The 18,118-nt window shown below is 44.0% G+C and overlaps 1 protein-coding gene across 3 annotated transcripts in view; it reads right to left on the reverse strand.

Moving 5' to 3' along the window:
* The window catches only part of RGS6 (regulator of G protein signaling 6), a 796,961-nt gene that overhangs the window by 401,613 nt on the left and 377,230 nt on the right, over positions 1-18,118 (reverse strand). For all 3 annotated transcript variants that reach the window (XM_077464598.1, XM_077464599.1, XM_077464600.1), the window contains one exon: positions 11,313-11,412. In XM_077464598.1, the coding sequence (XP_077320724.1) occupies positions 11,313-11,412 (100 nt within the window). The remainder of the gene's footprint in view (positions 1-11,312; positions 11,413-18,118) is intronic.

Raw genomic sequence — 18,118 nt, forward strand, 5'->3', positions numbered from 1 at the left:
GGGAATTTGCACTGACAACCAATGTAAGGTGACACTTCTACACGACAGCCAATGTTAAGGGGGATTTACACTGACCGCCAATGTAAAGGGGGATTTACACTGACCACCAGTGTAAGGGCAATTCTGCACTTACCACCAATGTAAAGGGAAATGTACACTGATCACCAATGTTATGAAGAGTTTACACTGACAACCAATGTAATGGGGGATTTGACATCAACAGCCAATAAAGGGGGATTTCCACACTCACCACCAATTTAAAAGGGGCTTCTACATGGACCACCAATGTAACAGAGGATTCAAAACTGACCACAAATGCATGCTTCAATTTTTTAACCAATATTACCAATAAAAAAAATGAGTTTCTACACTGGCCACCAATGTAATGGGGATTTAGACTGACCACTAATGTAATAGGAACATTCACAATAACCCCCAATGTAAAGAGGGATTTACACTGACCACCAATGTAACTGAGACATTTAGCTTGCATTCACATTTGTGTGTGTCGGGAATACATGCAAAATCCCTTTCCCAACACCACAAAAACATACTGCCCTTTAGCAGATACACAGCAGTGCCATTAATTGTTAATGACACCCTTATGCATCTGCTGAGATGTGCGTATTCACATGCACCCAAATTCTGGGTGCTGTAACACCATGTTATTTTGAAGAAGGGTTCCACCTCCAATTTGCTTACTTTTGCAGAACAGACTGATGTTAGACTTAAAGTGTAAGTAAACAATGATGAGGCCCAGGGCAGCTTCCCCTTTTACCCTGCCTTAAAAACGGTCCTGAGTGTTCCTGATCGCCACCAGATGAGTGTAAGCAATAGTGTCCCTGATCCCTAGTCACACCAGTGCCAGTGTCACCAGACCTATGTAAGCTAGCAATAGTGTTCCTAATTGTCCCCAAACCAGTGCCAGTGTCCCCAGACCAGTGCATCTAGTAACAGTGTTCCTGATCACCGCCACACTAGCATATTGTCCCCAGAGCCAGTGCAGCCAGCAACAGTGCGCCTGACTACTAGCTGCACTGGTGTCAGTGTCACCAGACCAGTGTAGACAACAACAGTGATTACACAAGTGCAATGTAACAAGAGTCAGTGTAAGCCAGCAACAAGGTCCTGACGGCTAGCCACAGTACAGTGTCAGCAGAGACAGTCTAATGAAGGAACACTGTCCTGGTTGCTAGCCACACAAGCATAATGTCCCCAAATTCAGTATAAGCCACCAACAGTGTCCTGATCATTAAACTCACCAGTGCCAGTAAAGCCAATAACATTGTTCAATGACCTCAGAGTAAGGTGACCAGATTTTTAAAATGAAATCCGGGGACACGTTTTTTTTATTGCCAAATGATAAGTGTAAGCCTGTAGCAGGAGTCAAACGGCATAAAGCCTACCCTCCTTTGCCTCCTCTCCTTGTTGTCATAGGCTCTCATTAGCCAACACGTCATTTCTGGGTTCAGGGCAGTTCGCGTCACTTCCGGTTTCAGCCAGCAGAGCAGTAGCGTAGTCGGCTGCAGGAATCTCGCCGGTTCCCTCTCCCGGTGGTTGAGGTTCCAGTAGGTGCGGACGGGTGGCATCTATGAAGGGCCCGCATTGGATGCCACCCATCCTGCTCAGGTGCCGGCCTGAGCTCAACCGGGGGGGGGGGGGGGGGGGCGGAGTCGGCCTGATCGCAGCCGATCGGGGAATGTCAGATGGGGGGGTCATCCTGGACATTACTTTGTGCTTTTGTTGCCCCATCGCTCCCCGATGGGAGTGTCCACATGTCGCCTGTTCTCAGCGGGAGGGTCAGACCAATCGCGGGGGTTGTTGGCTCGGGGGGGTCCATCCTGTCGTTCAAGGCACACATACTGTGCAATGGTGATGTGCTTCCCTCCCCAGTACAGGCATAGCTAGATGGTAATGTCCATCCTTCCCCAATAGTAGGCGCTGTCCCCCTGTCAGAAGTGATCGGAGGCTGGATCCCGGTGGGGGGGGGTTGGGGTGTGTGTGTTTTTCCCTGGTTACACTCCAGGCACAGCACCATCACAAGGTGTGTTCAGGGGAGGGATGGAGGTGATCAGCTGATGCTGGGCACACTGCACACACATAACTTCCTTCCAGCTGTGCAGTGTCATGTTAGCTGAGCACTGATTGGCTGAAGGAGCATCTTACTTGGTGCGGTCTGTCTCCTCCCCAGTGATATGGTGTATCTCCCAGTGGCAGTCCAGTGACTGCTGAATGCTGAGGACTCGCTGTTGTCACACTGGGCAGACGGCTACACAGCATTCTTACTGGCCGTCTCCCAGTGCGGCCTTTGTTGGCCCATAGAACAGTATTTGCTTTAGTCAGTCTCCTTACCCTGTCATCTACGAGGTTGTTATTTTCAGGCACGCTTTGCAATACGATTTGCTTTTTCAGACCTGCTTTTTCATACATTTTTGCGTTGCGTTTTGCCTAGCATCTCTGCTTGCTAATCACTAAGAAATGCTATTCATGCATGATATGCAACTAAATGCATACTCAGCGAGCACTTAGCCATAGCAAACAAGCATGTAGGGGAGGGGGTCAGAGAAGCCAGTTGATCTGTCGCTGCCATGTATGGGTATCACATACTTAACTTATTGCCCTATCAGTTTGACAATAATGAACACCAAATGCATACACCAAGCCAATGTGATTCCACATGTTTATATCACTGTACAGATATATGCCTTTCCTGTGAATCGCATATTCCAAGCCCATCTAAATTATTCCCAGTTCACTAAGTCCATGAACTCTTTAGTGCGCCATCATTCTAGTTGCCCATCCTAATGCCCCGTACACATGAGTGGAATTTCCAACAGAAAAAGTCTGACAGGAGCTTTTCATTGTATATTCCGACCATGTGTATACCCCATCTGACTTTTTATGTTGAAAATTCTGACGGACCTAGAAAGAGAACATGTTCTATATTTTTCCGATAGAACCAATTCCCATCGGCAAAACCGCTCGTCTGCATACCAAAAATGACGCATGCTCTGAAGCAAGTACGATACAAGAGGCTGTCGGAAAAACGTTCAGAGTTTATTCCGACGGGAAAACCGGTCGTGTGTACAGGGCATTAGTGCTTCATATATCTATTATATTCTTTCCCTTTAGGCTAATTTCATGAATCTCCTTTCAGCTCATTAAAAGCACAGCCTTGCTTATAGCGTACATAGCCCTTCTTATCCATCCATGACACTTCACTAATGCTGGTCCCTCAAGCTTAGTATATATATATATATATATATATATATATATATATATATATATATATATGTGTGTGTGTATGTATTTTATTTTATTTTCCTGTTAGTCCGACTTATGCTTACTTCTAATTATGATAAATCCTCCTTTAGGCCTTTGTCAGTTTCCATTTCCTGTCACAACATTTCGTTCATACGTTTTCGTTTGTAGTTTTTCATTCATAGCATTTCTATCGTAGCTTTTCTTTCATAGCATTTCTATAGTAGCATTTCGATTGTAGCAGTTCGATCATAGGTTTTCTTTTGTAGCTTTTCATTTGTAGCATTTCAATCATAGGTTTTTGTTTTGGATATTTTTTCATTCGTAGCATTTCGTTTGTAGCATTTCCTGTGTAGCATTTTAATTTGTGGCATTTCATTTCGTGGCTTTTCATTCCATGGCTTTTTATATTGTAGCATTTCATGTCATAGCATTTCATGTGGTAGCCTTCTTTTCATGTTGTAGCCTTTTGTTTGCTGCATTTCCGTTAGCTAGTGCTCACATCTAGGATCTGTCATGCCTACAAATCCATACGGGCTGAGGTTTTGTTTACCATACATGCACATCATTACACCTTTACTACTACCCACCACAGCCTGTGGGTACCTCAGCCCTCAGCGTTCATTTTTAATTACCTGTCTTGGCGCTGCAGGTTGCTCGGGCTCACTTACTGCATACACTAGGGTAGTCGTTGTCATTAGGTTCACATTCATGCGCTATTGAATTTGTCATTTCTGCACCCACATGTCAGGTATTAAGAGGTGTTATTTTGTGGGCTGGTTGTCTGTTTTATGTTCTCTGGTCGTTTTCACCCATCAAAGTTTCTTATGCAATTTACGTTTCTTGTGCAATTTACTTTTCTCATACAACTCATGTTTTCCCACGCAACTCATGTTTTCACGTTACTTGGATTTTCCCAGGTTACTCACGTTTTCCCATGTTATTTGGTTTTCCCATGCTACTCATGTTTTTCCATGTTTCTCATGTTTTCCCAGTGTTACTCACGTTTCTCATGTATATCACATTGTTCATACAATTTATGTTCACACGCAACCTGCACTTCTCATGCAGTTTGCTTTTCTCATGCAGCCTCGGTTCTCATGCTGTTCACGTTTCATCGGCTCACGCTACTCACGTTTCTCATTCAGTTACGTTCCTTCACGCAGCTTATATTCCTGTCGCAGGTTACTTTTCTCAGTCTGCTCACGTTTCTCACGCAGTTCATAATGCTCACCTAGTTACATGTCATTTTCACTCAGTTCGTGGTTGCTATCTTCATAATTTTGCTGGGAACCGTTCATATGTTTTCGCCATTTTGAGTTCACATCTTCACTGTTAAATCATGGTGTCTCCACTGCAGTTACCTGACTCATTTTCAGGTTCGCACAGATTGATTTGCTCGTTTTTAATTGGCTTGTGCAGTGGCAAGTCTCCTCATCCATGTTACATAGTTTACATCTTTTCTGTTTCATACAGTGGTGTGAAAAAGTGTTTGCCCCCTTCCTCATTTCCTGTTCCTTTGCATGTTTGTCACACTTAAGTGTTTCGGAACATCAAACCAATTTAAACAATAGTCAAGGACAACAAAATCCAAACCATCATGGCCCTGTGTGAAAAAGTGATTGCCCCCCCTTGTTAAAACATACTATAACTGTGGTTGTCCACACCTGAGTTCAATTTCTCTAGCCACACCCAGGCCTGATTATTGCCACACCTGTTCACAATCAAGGCATCACTTAAATAGGAGCTGCTTGACACAGTAAGGTCCACCAGAAGATCCTTAACAGCTACACATCATGCCGAGACCCAAAGAAATTCAGGAACAATTGAGAAAGAAAGTAATTGAGATCTATCAGTCTGGAAAGGGCTATAAAGCCATTTCCAAAGCTTTGGGAATCCAGCGAACCACAGTGAGAGCCATTATCCACAAATGGCGAAGACATGGAACAGTGGTGAACCTTCCCAGGAGTGGCCGGCCGCCCAAAATTACCCCAAGAGCGCAGCGACGACTCATCCAAGAGGTCACAAAAGACCCCACAACAACGTCCAAGGAACTGCAGGCCTCACTTGCCTCAGTTAAGGTCAGCGTTCATGCCTCCACCATCAGGAAAAGACTGGGCAAAAATGGCCTGCATGGCAGAGTTCCAAGGAGAAAACCACTGCTGAGCAAAAAGAACATCAAAGCTCATCTCAATTTCTCCACAACACATCTTGATGATCCCCAAGACTTTTGGGACAACATTCTGTGGACCGATGAGACAAAAGTGGAACTCTTTGGAAGGTGTGTGTCCAAGTATATCTGGCGTAGAAGGAACACTGCATTTCATAAAAAGAACATTATAGTAAAATATGGTGGTGGTAGTGTGATGGTCTGGGGCTGTTTTGCTGCTTCAGGACCTGGAAGACTTGCCGTGATAAAAGGAACTATGAATTCTGCTGTCTACCAAGAGATCCTGAAGGAGAATGTCCGACCATCTGTTCGTGTACTCAAGCTGAAACGAACTTGGGTTCTGCAGCAGGACAATGATCCTAAACACACCAGCAAGTCCACCACCGAATGGCTGAAGAAAAACAAAATTAAGACTTTGGAGTGGCCTAGCCAAAGTCCTGACCTGAATCCTATTGAGATGTTGTGGTATGACCTTAAAAAGGCAGTTCATGCTCGAAAACCCTCTAATGTAACTGAATTAGGACAATTCTGCAAAGATGAGTGGGCCAAAATTCCTCCAGGACGTTGTAAAAGCCTCATTGCACGTTATCGCAAACGCTTGGTTGCAGTTGTTGCTGCTAAGGGTGGCCCAACCAGTTATTAGGTTTAGGGGGCAATCACTTTTTCACACAGGGCCATGATGGTTTGGATTTTTTTTCACCTTTAATAATAAACACCTTCATTTACAAATTGCATTTTGTGTTTACTTGTGTTGTCCTTGACTATTGTTTAAATTGGTTTGATGTTCCGAAACACTTAAGTGTGACAAACATGCAAAGGAACAGGAAATGAGGAAGGGGGCAAACACTTTTTCACACCACTGTAAATTACATGTTACCATTTACTTCAGTAGCCTGACACGTTTCAGGTTTCAAGGCCTGAGTTTACATTTTTAATTTGCGTGTTGCATCTCAGGTAACTCGGCCTGGTAATTGTAATAGACTGGCATGCATCAGTCCTGTTCTTACATTGTGTTTTTCAGGGGTGGGGGGCTGGTTGGTCTCAGGTAAGTCTTGGGGGTGGTTGTTACATTCTTGGTTATGTCAAGTTTCTTTTTTCGGTTTCAGCCAGCAGAGCAGTAGCGTAGTCGGCTGCAGGAATCTCGCCGGTTCCCTCTCCCGGTGGTTGAGGTTCCAGTAGGTGCGGACGGGTGGCATCCATGAAGGGCCCGCATTGGATGCCACCCATCCTGCTCAGGTGCCGGCCTGAGCTCAACCAGGGGGGGGGGGCGGAGTTGGCCTGATCGCAGCCGATCGGGGAATGTCAGATGGGGGGGTCATCCTGGACATTACTTTGTGCTTTTGTTGCCCCATCGCTCCCCGATGGGAGTGTCCACATGTCGCCTGTTCTCAGCGGGAGGGTCAGACCAATCGCGGGGGTTGTTGGCTCGGGGGGGTCCATCCTGTCGTTCAAGGCACACATACTGTGCAATGGTGATGTGCTTCCCTCCCCAGTACAGGCATAGCTAGATGGTAATGTCCATCCTTCCCCAATAGTAGGTGCTGTCCCCCTGTCAGAAGTGATCGGAGGCTGGATCCCGGTGGGGGGGTTGGGGTGTGTGTGTTTTTCCCTGGTTACACTCCAGGCACAGCACCATCACAAGGTGTGTTCAGGGGAGGGATGGAGGTGATCAGCTGGTGCTGGGCACACTGCACACACATAACTTCCTTCCAGCTGTGCAGTGTCATGTTAGCTGAGCACTGATTGGCTGAAGGAGCATCTTACTTGGTGCGGTCTGTCTCCTCCCCAGTGATATGGTGTATCTCCCAGTGGCAGTCCAGTGACTGCTGAATGCTGCAAAGATGAGTGGGCCAAAATTCCTCCAGGACGTTGTAAAAGCCTCATTGCACGTTATCGCAAACGCTTGGTTGCAGTTGTTGCTGCTAAGGGTGGCCCAACCAGTTATTAGGTTTAGGGGGCAATCACTTTTTCACACAGGGCCATGATGGTTTGGATTTTTTTTCACCTTTAATAATAAACACCTTCATTTACAAATTGCATTTTGTGTTTACTTGTGTTGTCCTTGACTATTGTTTAAATTGGTTTGATGTTCCGAAACACTTAAGTGTGACAAACATGCAAAGGAACAGGAAATGAGGAAGGGGGCAAACACTTTTTCACACCACTGTAAATTACATGTTACCATTTACTTCAGTAGCCTGACACGTTTCAGGTTTCAGGTTTCAAAATCCACACTGCTCTAAATTCCCTAGCTATGTCCTGCCAGGAGTTGCGTAATAGAGTGGAGGTGTTGTAAAGTCAGCCTAATGCAGCTCCAGCGGCTTCTACTGGCCCAGGGGTTTTAGTGGATTCTGGAACTCCCTCGGTACAGGAGGGCCCGGCAGGTCCTGGACGCAGATGCCTGTGCCATACTTTCTCCTCGGTTCCAGAAATTAGTGATGGATTAGGTTCCCATTGGGCTGACACAGCAGCCTTTATTCATAAAACTTTATTTTTGAATACCAGGAAGGCTTATGACACTGCTTGAAATGTTTTCCAGGCTTTTTGAATGTTAATTTAGCTTGTAATAATTCCTTTGTTAAGTTGTCATCCTACTGTGTTTATTTTTGCTCCCTTTTAGGCATACTGACCACGTGACCTCGGCACACCTCAGGTCAATGTTCTCCGTTTCTTTTTTCCTTTCCTATACTATCCACAGATTAACTCTTTTATAAGAATATTTACCTCAAATTATATATGCAGTGTATGTTGCATGCGTTTATGGAATGATTTAGGATATATATATATGTTATTTCTCATATTTTGTCCATGAGATTAAAAAAGATACTTCTACTCAGGAGCGTGCTACATAAAGAATGCAGGGCTCAGGAGTGCACTACAAAGAATGCAGGGCTCAGCTGTGCACATCTATGCAGCCTCACCAGTGCCCATCTATGCAGCCTGACCTTGCCCATCTATGCAGCCTCACCAGTGCCCATCTATGCAGCCTCACCAGTGCCCATCTATGCAGCCTCACCAGTGCCCATCTATGCAGCCTCACCAGTGCTCATCTATGTAGCCTCACCAGCGCCCATCTATGTAGCTTCACCAGTGTCCAGCAATGCAGTCTGACCAGTACCCATCAATGCAGCCTCACCAATGCCCATGTATGCAGCCTGACCAGTGCCTAGCAATGCAGCCTCATGAGTGCCCATCTATGCAGCCTCACCAGTGGCCATCTATGCAGCCTCATCAATGCCCATCTTTGCAGCCTCACAAGTGCCCAGCAATGCAGCCTGACCAGTGACCAGCAATGCAGCCTGACCAGTGACCAGCAATGCAGTCTGATCAGTGCCCATCTATGCAGCCTCACCTGTGCTCATCTATGCAGCCTCACCTGTGCTCATCTATGCAGCCTTACCAGTGCCCATCTATACAGCCTCACCAGTGCCCAGCAATGCAGTCTCAACAGTTCCCATCTATGCAGCCTCACTAGTGCTCATCTACGCAGCCTGCCCAGTGCCCAGCAATGCAGCCTCACCAGTGCTCATCTATTCAGCCTTTCTCAAACTTCCACTTTTAGGTATCCTAACCCCCTCAGATGCCACATTTGGCATTTCATTTTTTTTTGTGGGGGGGGGGGGGGGGGGTTGGTAGCTAGTTTTAACATGTACCCGGCTCCCACTGCCACCCACACCGCATAGGCAACCTCTCTTCTCCCTCTCCCTCCCTGAAACCTTCTGGGACACATCACAGGTCCCAGAAGATTGCCCAGCCATTCAAGACACGCAGTGCAACTCGCAAATGTGCAGTGCACACCCAGCTGTGAAGCTGCAAGTGCCCACACTTGCAATGCCCGTGCCGCGGACAGACGCTTTAACAACCACTTTAATATTCAATATGCATTACAGTGGAGGTAAAATGTTTACCTTGTTGTGATTGGAAGCCTGTGGTTAAGAACCAGCAGAATACATAGTAGCCATCCCTCTGCTCCCTCTCCTTCTATTAGCCTGTTAGTTAGAAATACAGTACATGTACATGTAGCACACCTGACCTACTCCAAATACTGATCCTCTCCCTTCAGGTCTAAATTATGCCGTACATGGCAGTGGCGACTGGTGCTCTAAAAAAATTTTTTTTGGGGGGGGGGGGGCGCAAACAAACTGAAAAATACTGCAACCCCCCCATCAATTGCAGCCTCACTGTGCCCATCAAATGCAGCCACGTGTGTCCATCATATGCAGCCATGTGTGCCCATCAAACGCATCCATTGTGCCCATCAAACGCATCCATTGTGCCCACCAAACACAGCCATTGTGCCCTTAAAACACAGCCACTTGTGGCCATCAAGCACAGCCACTTGTCCCCATCAAACACAGCCACTTGTCCCCATCAAATGCAGCCATTGTGCCCATAAAACACAGCCCCTGTGCCCATTAAATGCAGCCACCTGTGCTCATTAAACACATTCATTGTGCCCATCAAACGCATTCATTGTGCCCATCAAACGCATCTACTTGTGCCCATCAAATTCAGCCACTTGTGCCATCATATGCAGCTACTGTGCCTATCAAACGCATCCATTGTGACCATCAAATGCAGCCATTGTGCTCATCAAATGCAGCCACTTGTGCCCATCAAACGCAGCCACTTGTTCCCATCAAACGTATCGATTGTCCCCATCAAATGCAGCCACTTGTGCCCATCAAACGCAACCATTGTGCCCATCAAACGCAGCCACTTGTGCCCATCAAATGCAGCCACCTGTGCCCATCAAACTCAGTCAATTGTGCCCACCAAACGCAGATATTTGTGCCCATTAAATTCAGCCACTTGTGCCCATCAAACGCAAACCACCTGTGCCCATCAAACGCAGCAATCTGTGCCCATAAAATGCAGCCACTTTGCCCATCAAATGCATCCACCTGTGCCCATGACATGCCATCACTTGTGCCCATCAAATGCAGCCACCTGTGCCCATCAAATCCCACTACTTGTGCCCATCAAATGCTGCCACTTGTGCCCATCAAATGCAGTCACTTGTGCCCATCAAATGTAGCCACTGTGTGCACTGACCCGCTCCACTCGCGGGGTTTGCGGGTCTCTTGCAGGATTCCCCCACCCAGCTTCACACGCATGGATCGCAGCTCTGGCACCCCCTTGCACTCAAATCGCGGCTCTGGCACCGAGGGGGCTTACCTCTTAGAGCGGTGGCCCCAGCACAAGTCTCCTCACTCCTCTTTCTAAGCACCAGGCATCCAATAGGGTGGCCTGGCGCTTTTGGCTAATCAGGAAGCAGGTCTGATGTCCTGCCTCCTGATTGGCGGGGAGGAAGATTAGTGTGAAAATAGCGAAAATGTATTCGCTATGGTCACACAATTGGGTGGGATCAGGGTGCACTCTCAGCCCATCCTGTTTTGAAGCCTATTTGAGCCTCTAGCTCTAATCAGGTGCTTCAGAATGTACCACCCCCCGCTATAGGAATCTATGTGTCCGGTGTCCTGAAAGGGGCCGGGCGCATGGATGGGGGGGCCGCGCCCACAGTGAATGGGCTACCACTGGTACAGGGAATTATAAGAGGCTTGTGCAAGTCAAATTTCATTAGCTGCATTCAAGTATACATTGCATGGTGCTTCAATGAATACATAACTAGATTAACTGGTGTAATTTATATATTGGCCTCAAGTTCTGATTTAAAATGTTATAATAGAATTATATTACTTCTGAACTGCTTATACCTCTTGCAAGGAATGCTCTGCCAATTTGTTTATCTTTCCAATCAGCATGAGGTTTCCAAATGCCACAACATTGCTGGAAGTATTCACCTGATTTAACTTTCATGTTCCTTCTGTGTTCTAGAAAAAATGTATACATCAAAGGAAGGCAAAGGAAATGTCTTTACCTGTAACCACACTTGGGATTTTCGACAGGAAGCTTTTAACTGTTCGGATAGGTACTCCACCAGCTTTATCATCTTGCATTCTGGTGATAATATCTTCAATCTGTAATAATAAAACAAGGAGTTACCACTTCATGGACTATCAAGTATGAAAAATAAGTACAACATTTTATTTTATTAGATATTACCCATTTTGATTACACAAAACAAGTTACTCCATTTTGAAACCCTCTGTTTTTATTGTCTACTTTTTTTCAAGAGTTTACTGACAGTAGATTTGAAAGGCCATATGTGAGTAAAGGTGCTCGAAATAATGGCAGTTGCCCAATCCAACTATTTTCAACAAAAGTCTAACTTTTTTTTGTGGCATCTGCAATCATCAGTTTGGGGGAAACTACATAGCAGGAAAAGTATGTGTGCTGTGCTACCCTCCGGCAACAGTATTCCTATAGAGGAGATGGCAGATCGTGCTATGGCCAATTTTTTTTCTTTATATTTCAATTCTGAACATAGTATAAGTATGACACACGTCCAGTAATAACACAAAAAAGAAAAAACACAAAACATAAGTGAGTCATAGATTAGCACAAGTGGCCAGCACGGCCCAACGGATAATAAGGATCTATGTCAGGGTAAAAACCCACAACAGTTTCACATAAAGAATTAGTGTTTTCCCTTAATAATATCATATATAAGTCTATGGCCAATGTTACATTGATATGATGACATACCTATATTGACACAGCATACCTTTCTATTTTGTAAGTAAAACTATTCTCAGTGAAAAAAAAAAAACACATGGCTATACTTTCTTGCTCAATCTTTTCTTGTTTAGTATTTTAAGTAACAGATACATTTTTGTGATTTATAGTGTACAGTGTAAAAGAAGGGGTGATTTACAGTATACATACAATAAAGGCAATACATGTTACATCATAGTACTCTATAGTGTTATAATATTGTACATTGGCAATTCATCATAGTAGATATTTGCTTTCTGATAAAAAAATGGAAAACAGAAAGGATGTAAGTTGACTAGAGAGTGGGAAGGGGTTTCAGGAGAAATGGTGGAAGAGGTATGGGGGGATGGGTGAAGCTGTGGCTATATTTTTCCTATGAAGTTCCAAATGTACATCCTAATGAATGATGTCTATACAGTGGGGCTCACAAGCTGCAGGGATCCCTGCCTATGTCGAAAATTAGTTTAGGCCCCTTTCCAACACCATCACTGTTGCCTATCATGCACCCACACCTTCTGCTCTTTACACATATGCTCTTCTGTGTCAAGGCAGCAGCATTGCTTTGTTGGGAAATAAATCAATTTAAGCATGTGCAGAGTGACAGAGCGGGATGAGGATTGTTGGAGTTCTGTAGTCCAGCAGGCTGTGCTGACAATGGTGATTGTAGTAGAAGTACCATTCTGTCATCAAAAACAGTAATTTTGGGTACACCGGGCTTGTGGCAGATCAACAAATATTTTTTTGTACTTGTTTTTAAAGGAATTCAACATTGAGAAATATTTTCAATTTTCAATTTGCACTTACATGCTGTACATTTTAAGGTCTGTGTGTGTCTACAAATAATTAAGGTATCAGAAAGCATTATATATAACATACTAGTACCACATACTTGCTGGAACCTTTGTGATATACTGCAGTAGGACACTAAAATCTATAGTTCTCAGCCAAGAATACACATTAGGAGTCTTAAAGTGGATGTAAACCAGATTCATTAAATTTGACTTAGGCACATATATCTGTAATGTTTATTTATCTCCAAAGCCCTAAGTTCTGAATCTTTATGCTGTTTTGTTCCTCTGTTATCAGCATGATAACTTCTGACAAGTTCTCCAACACAGGAGATAAAACTAACCTGACATTTTTGTCGGGGTGGGTGCTATAAATAGATTAGCAGAGAGTTTGTCTTGCTGCAACACAGCTCAGAAAGTATCATTGTTCTTCTGCCTATGTGGAGCGAGGGTATACACCTTCCCTCCAATCAGCTGTCACACAGTATATGTCAAGAATCGACTCCTACTGCTGAATGAGGAAGTAAAAATTTGACCAAGATATAAGAATTTTAAAGAAAATAGTAAGCTGAAGACAGCAGATGTACATGTAAAAGTTATGTAGGGAGATTTGTTTCATCTCTGTGTATCATCTGAGGCTGTTCACTTCACTGGGTATATGTGAGGGTTTACATCCACTTTTAAGACCATGGTAGTGTTTTTTTTTTTAATTAAATCTAAGCTCTATACAAGATAAATATAACATCTCTCAGATATGTATTTATACATTTTTCAGTATAGCTTGAATTCATAACATGCTTATTAATACTAATCAAATGTTATCTTTAAAGATTTCTGAATGGTGCCTGATACCATCCAATCTTATAGAGACATTTATTTGAAAATGTTTTTTTTTTTTGGACTGGGTTCAGTCGGGGGTTCAGTCTGTTATTAGTGTTTTTCTTTTACCCTCTTAGCTTTTATTTGTAAAGTATTACTGTATTCAAAAAATGCTGTACAAGGGGGTTACAAGCAGAATGTCATCTGGTAGCTATACTATACAGTACATATACACTTACACATGTGCTTGCCCACACACGATGGCACACACAGTGTAAAGTGAATATGTTACCTTTTACAGTGTAGCTCTCAGGTTCATTTAATTAGGCAGTGATTAGGCCATGCAAAGAACAACAATACTTACTGCTTACTATAGTTACTCTGGGTTATTGCACTTTTTTTTTTTATTAATACCCCATTAAACCTTCAGCCTAAATACGCTACTAAATTTATTTTATTTTTTAACTGTATTAAAGTTGCATCAAAACAAAATATACAGTTCATTTTCTTTATAATGCAGCCACAGCTTGAATATTTCTTGCTCTGACACTGACAGGCTTTTTGTTTTGATTCTCTTGGAATGCAAAATGTTCTGTGAGTTAAAAAGGCAGATGAATGACAGGATCCTCCTCCTCTGAATGTTTGTTATGAAGTGGAGGAGGTGGTGAAATAGGGGGGCATTGTCTATGGTTACCATTCTTCCCAATTTCCTATATACAGTATATATACTATTTTTTGGGGTCTGTCACTGGAATAGAGGTGTCCCTGGGAGCCAGGCACCATAGTGCAATGTAGTGTGCAGACTCCAAATCAATTGTCAATCCAAAATGGCACCTGCACACAGCAATTATTACTCAATGATATTAGGGATGACCAGGAAACAGAAGGTCTAATCTGAACGTAGGGGACACCAAGCACAATCTGTGAGTTACTTGCTCCTGACCTGATCACTGAACTCTGCGAGTTACTTAATTCTGACTCCTGAATTCTGTGCATTACTTAAAATGACTCCTGAACTCTGTGTCTTACTTAATCCTTTTCGCTGAACTGTGTGTGTTACTTAACCCTGATTGTAAAGGCAAAGTCTATTTTTAAAATATTTACAAATGTGTTCTTACCTGCTATGTGCAATGGCCTTTTCGCAGGTCCCCCATTCTTGGCTTTTTCCCCCTCTGCCAAGTGCCCCCATAGCAAGCCGCTTGTTATGGGGGCACTTGCTCGATCCCAAGCTAGTTCTGTGTGGTCATTCACACACAGAGAATGGCCCAGGCCCTCCACCACTATTTCCTCACTGGCTGTGATCGACAGTAGCAGGCGCCAATGACTCCCACTGCTGCCCCTCTGTCCAACGAGGAGAGAGAGCCAAGAGAGACACTGCTCTCTTGCACATCCTGGATCAAGATTGGGATCAGGTAATTATTTATGGGGGGCTGTGGTGGAGCTGCTTGCAGAAGTTTTTTTTTTTTACCCTAATGCATAGAATACATTAAGGTAAAAAACCTGCTTTTAAAACCACTTTAATCCTGACTTCTGAACTTTCTGTGTTACTTAGGAGATTTGGCCAGGGAGAGGATTAATTCCCGATGGAAGGAATTTGGTGGGGGATTTGTTCTGGGGGAGGATTGTGCTAGGTAGGGGGGATTTGTGGAGGAGAGAACTTGAGCTGTGGGTGAATTGAGTAGAATATTTGTGGTGGCATTTGGGGGAGAATTTGTGCTGGGGGGAATGGTTTGCAGAGTGAGAGGATTTATGCTGGGAGGGCGCATTTGGGTTGGGGATGGGAGGGGGGGGGGGGTCAGCGCTAGGAGGGGAGATTTGTCCTAGTTGTGGGGTTTGGCCAGGACAAGATTAGGGCTAGAAGGGGAGATTTAGGGGGAGAGGATTTGCGTTAGAGGATAGATTTCAGGCGGGGGGGGGGGGGGGTCTGTGCTAGAAATAGATTGTGGGGGGGGGGGGGGGATTGTGTTCCTGATACGTATATGATGTATATCATGTGCTACTGAACTTGGCACTGACTACATCACTGTGCGGTAAGCTTGCCAGACACTGAACAACATTAAGAGTTTCGATTGGCATGTGGTTGACCTCGTCAGGCAGAAGTCAGTTGTTTGACTGACTGTTGTTGAAAGAACATGTTGGAGAAGTCCTTACTGAGCAGCAGCTGCAGCCAATCAGTTACAGCTACTGATCAGTGTATTCTGACAGTGTCTATTGCTTCTGTCAGAATACAATGTCCCAACGGGAAGATTCCTCAATCCACCTAATTTGTGTTGATGGAGGAATCTGCTGCTGGCTGAACAAATTAAAAAAATAACCATGTATGAACTTCATAACAAGCTCCTTCACTATATAAACTAGATTGTACATTACATACTTCTAACCAAGGTGTTTAATTTCCTAATGGTTGATGGTTGTTAAGCAGTTCCTGGCTATTGACGCCATATGATGTCATGGCCTTGAAGTGGTAATGTCTGGATGATAGAAAAAATGGGGTTCCCTCGTGCTATCAAAGTGAAAAGTATCTGAATGTGGTATGTTGGTTAGATTGCTGCTAGACCTAAAGTGCATACCATGCACAAAAAGATGATCAGCGCAAACTATATACCATATATTACTACAAAGATGGAATATCTTTGTTTGATATGTATTCTACCTCATAGATAAAGTGATAAATCAATAATTATACCAATACTAATGGTGAGTCCTAGTGCAAATTGCTGCTGTGCATGCAATTATTTAGCTGCTGTGCAAACTACGCAAATAAATTATTTGCTGTGCATGCAATTATTTAGCTGCTGTGCAAACTGCTACTGTGCAAACTACGCAAATAAATGATTTTCAAAAAATGCACAACACATTACCATAAATGCATAAAGTAAATAAAATAGCTGCTGCTGTGCAGATTATTAAAACAAACAATATAGTGCAAAATCGTGAAAATCATCATCAGGTGCTAAATATTAAATAATAATTGAACGAACACTTAATAGTACAAAATGGTGCAAGATTATCATAAAGTGCCGAGTATCAAATGATCCTTTGTGTACACCTTTAAGTGTGTAGGTGTAGCAATTCAGTCCTATTTATATTGAGTAGTGATACTGTAATGGAAATTTGTAGGTTCTGTATATAATTGTATTCTATTTTACATGTATTGCACAATGCCCTCACTGTGCACACGGCACTAACAATGTTTTCAGTACATGTTTTGCATTCTTTCGAGTTCTGATTAGAATAAGCCTGCCTATGTAACGCCCCTTGTTACCATAAACGTACAATTGTAATATTAATGTGATACCTACGTAATCATGTGTATAAAAGCCTTCAAATGCCTCATAATAAAGGAGAACGGTTATTTGGAAAGATGCTGAGCGTATCTTTTGTGTCTGTTCCCTACTGCAGTAGTTATTAATTTGGAACCACTAATCAATATGAGGATAGGAGTTGCCTATCATCAAAATATCCATTTCAATACCCATAAAAGTTCATCCATAAGTCCTCATGCACACGGACGTTTTAAAAAATGGGCTGTAAAGCTAGTACAGACGCCAGGAAAAAAGCAGGGTTAAAAACTTGATTTTTTTCTGTGTTTTGCATTGAATTCAATGCACGTTAAGCTACGCTAACTTTCAGCCACGTTTCTCTGTCTGTATTAAAAAACCAATGGTTCCCTATGGGAGCCCATTGATTTGAATACAAGTCGTACTGGAAGTTGGATCAAGATGATCCGACTTGTGGTGCGACTTGTGTGCTGAGAATCTAGAAGGGGAAGCCAGCGGAAATTAAAAAAATAAATTGCATGAGGTTACCCACCAGGACGATACTAGGCCCTTCGGTCTGGTATGGATCTTAAGGGGAACCCCCACACCGAAAAAAAACAGCGTCCCCCCCACGATCCATACCAGACCCTTATCCCAGCACACAGCCCGGCCGGTCAGGAAAGGGGGTAGGGACGAGCGAGCGCCCCCCCCCCCCCCCCGAGCCGTACCAGGCTGCATGCTCTCAACATGGGGGTGGGTGCTTTGGGGAAGGGGGGCCCTGCGGTCCCCCCACCCCAAAGCACCTTGTCCCCATGTTGATGAGGACAAGGGCCTCTTCCCGACAACCCTGGCCATTGGTTGTCGGGGTCTGCAGGCATGGGGCTTATTGGAATCTGGGAATCCGGGAGCCCCCTTTATTACCCAACATGTCATGCTTCAAAATTGCACACGCTCGTGGAATGGCGCCAAACTTTGGTATTTAAAAATCCCCATAGGCGACGCTTTAACATTTTTTACTGGTTACATGTTTTGCGTTACAGAGGAGGTCTAGGGCTAGAATTATTACTCTCGCTCTAACGTTTGCGGCAATACCTCACATGTGGTTTGCACACCGTTTTCATACGTATGTGTTCGCTCCTGCGTACAAGCTCACGGGGACAGTGGCGCTTTATTTATTTTTTTATTATTTATTTTTTTAGTTA

Source organism: Lithobates pipiens, unplaced genomic scaffold (genome assembly GCF_037356315.1).
Source record: "Lithobates pipiens isolate NorthernLeopardFrog02 unplaced genomic scaffold, aLitPip1_a1.2 Scaffold_30, whole genome shotgun sequence".
NCBI classification, from domain to species: domain Eukaryota; kingdom Metazoa; phylum Chordata; class Amphibia; order Anura; family Ranidae; genus Lithobates; species Lithobates pipiens.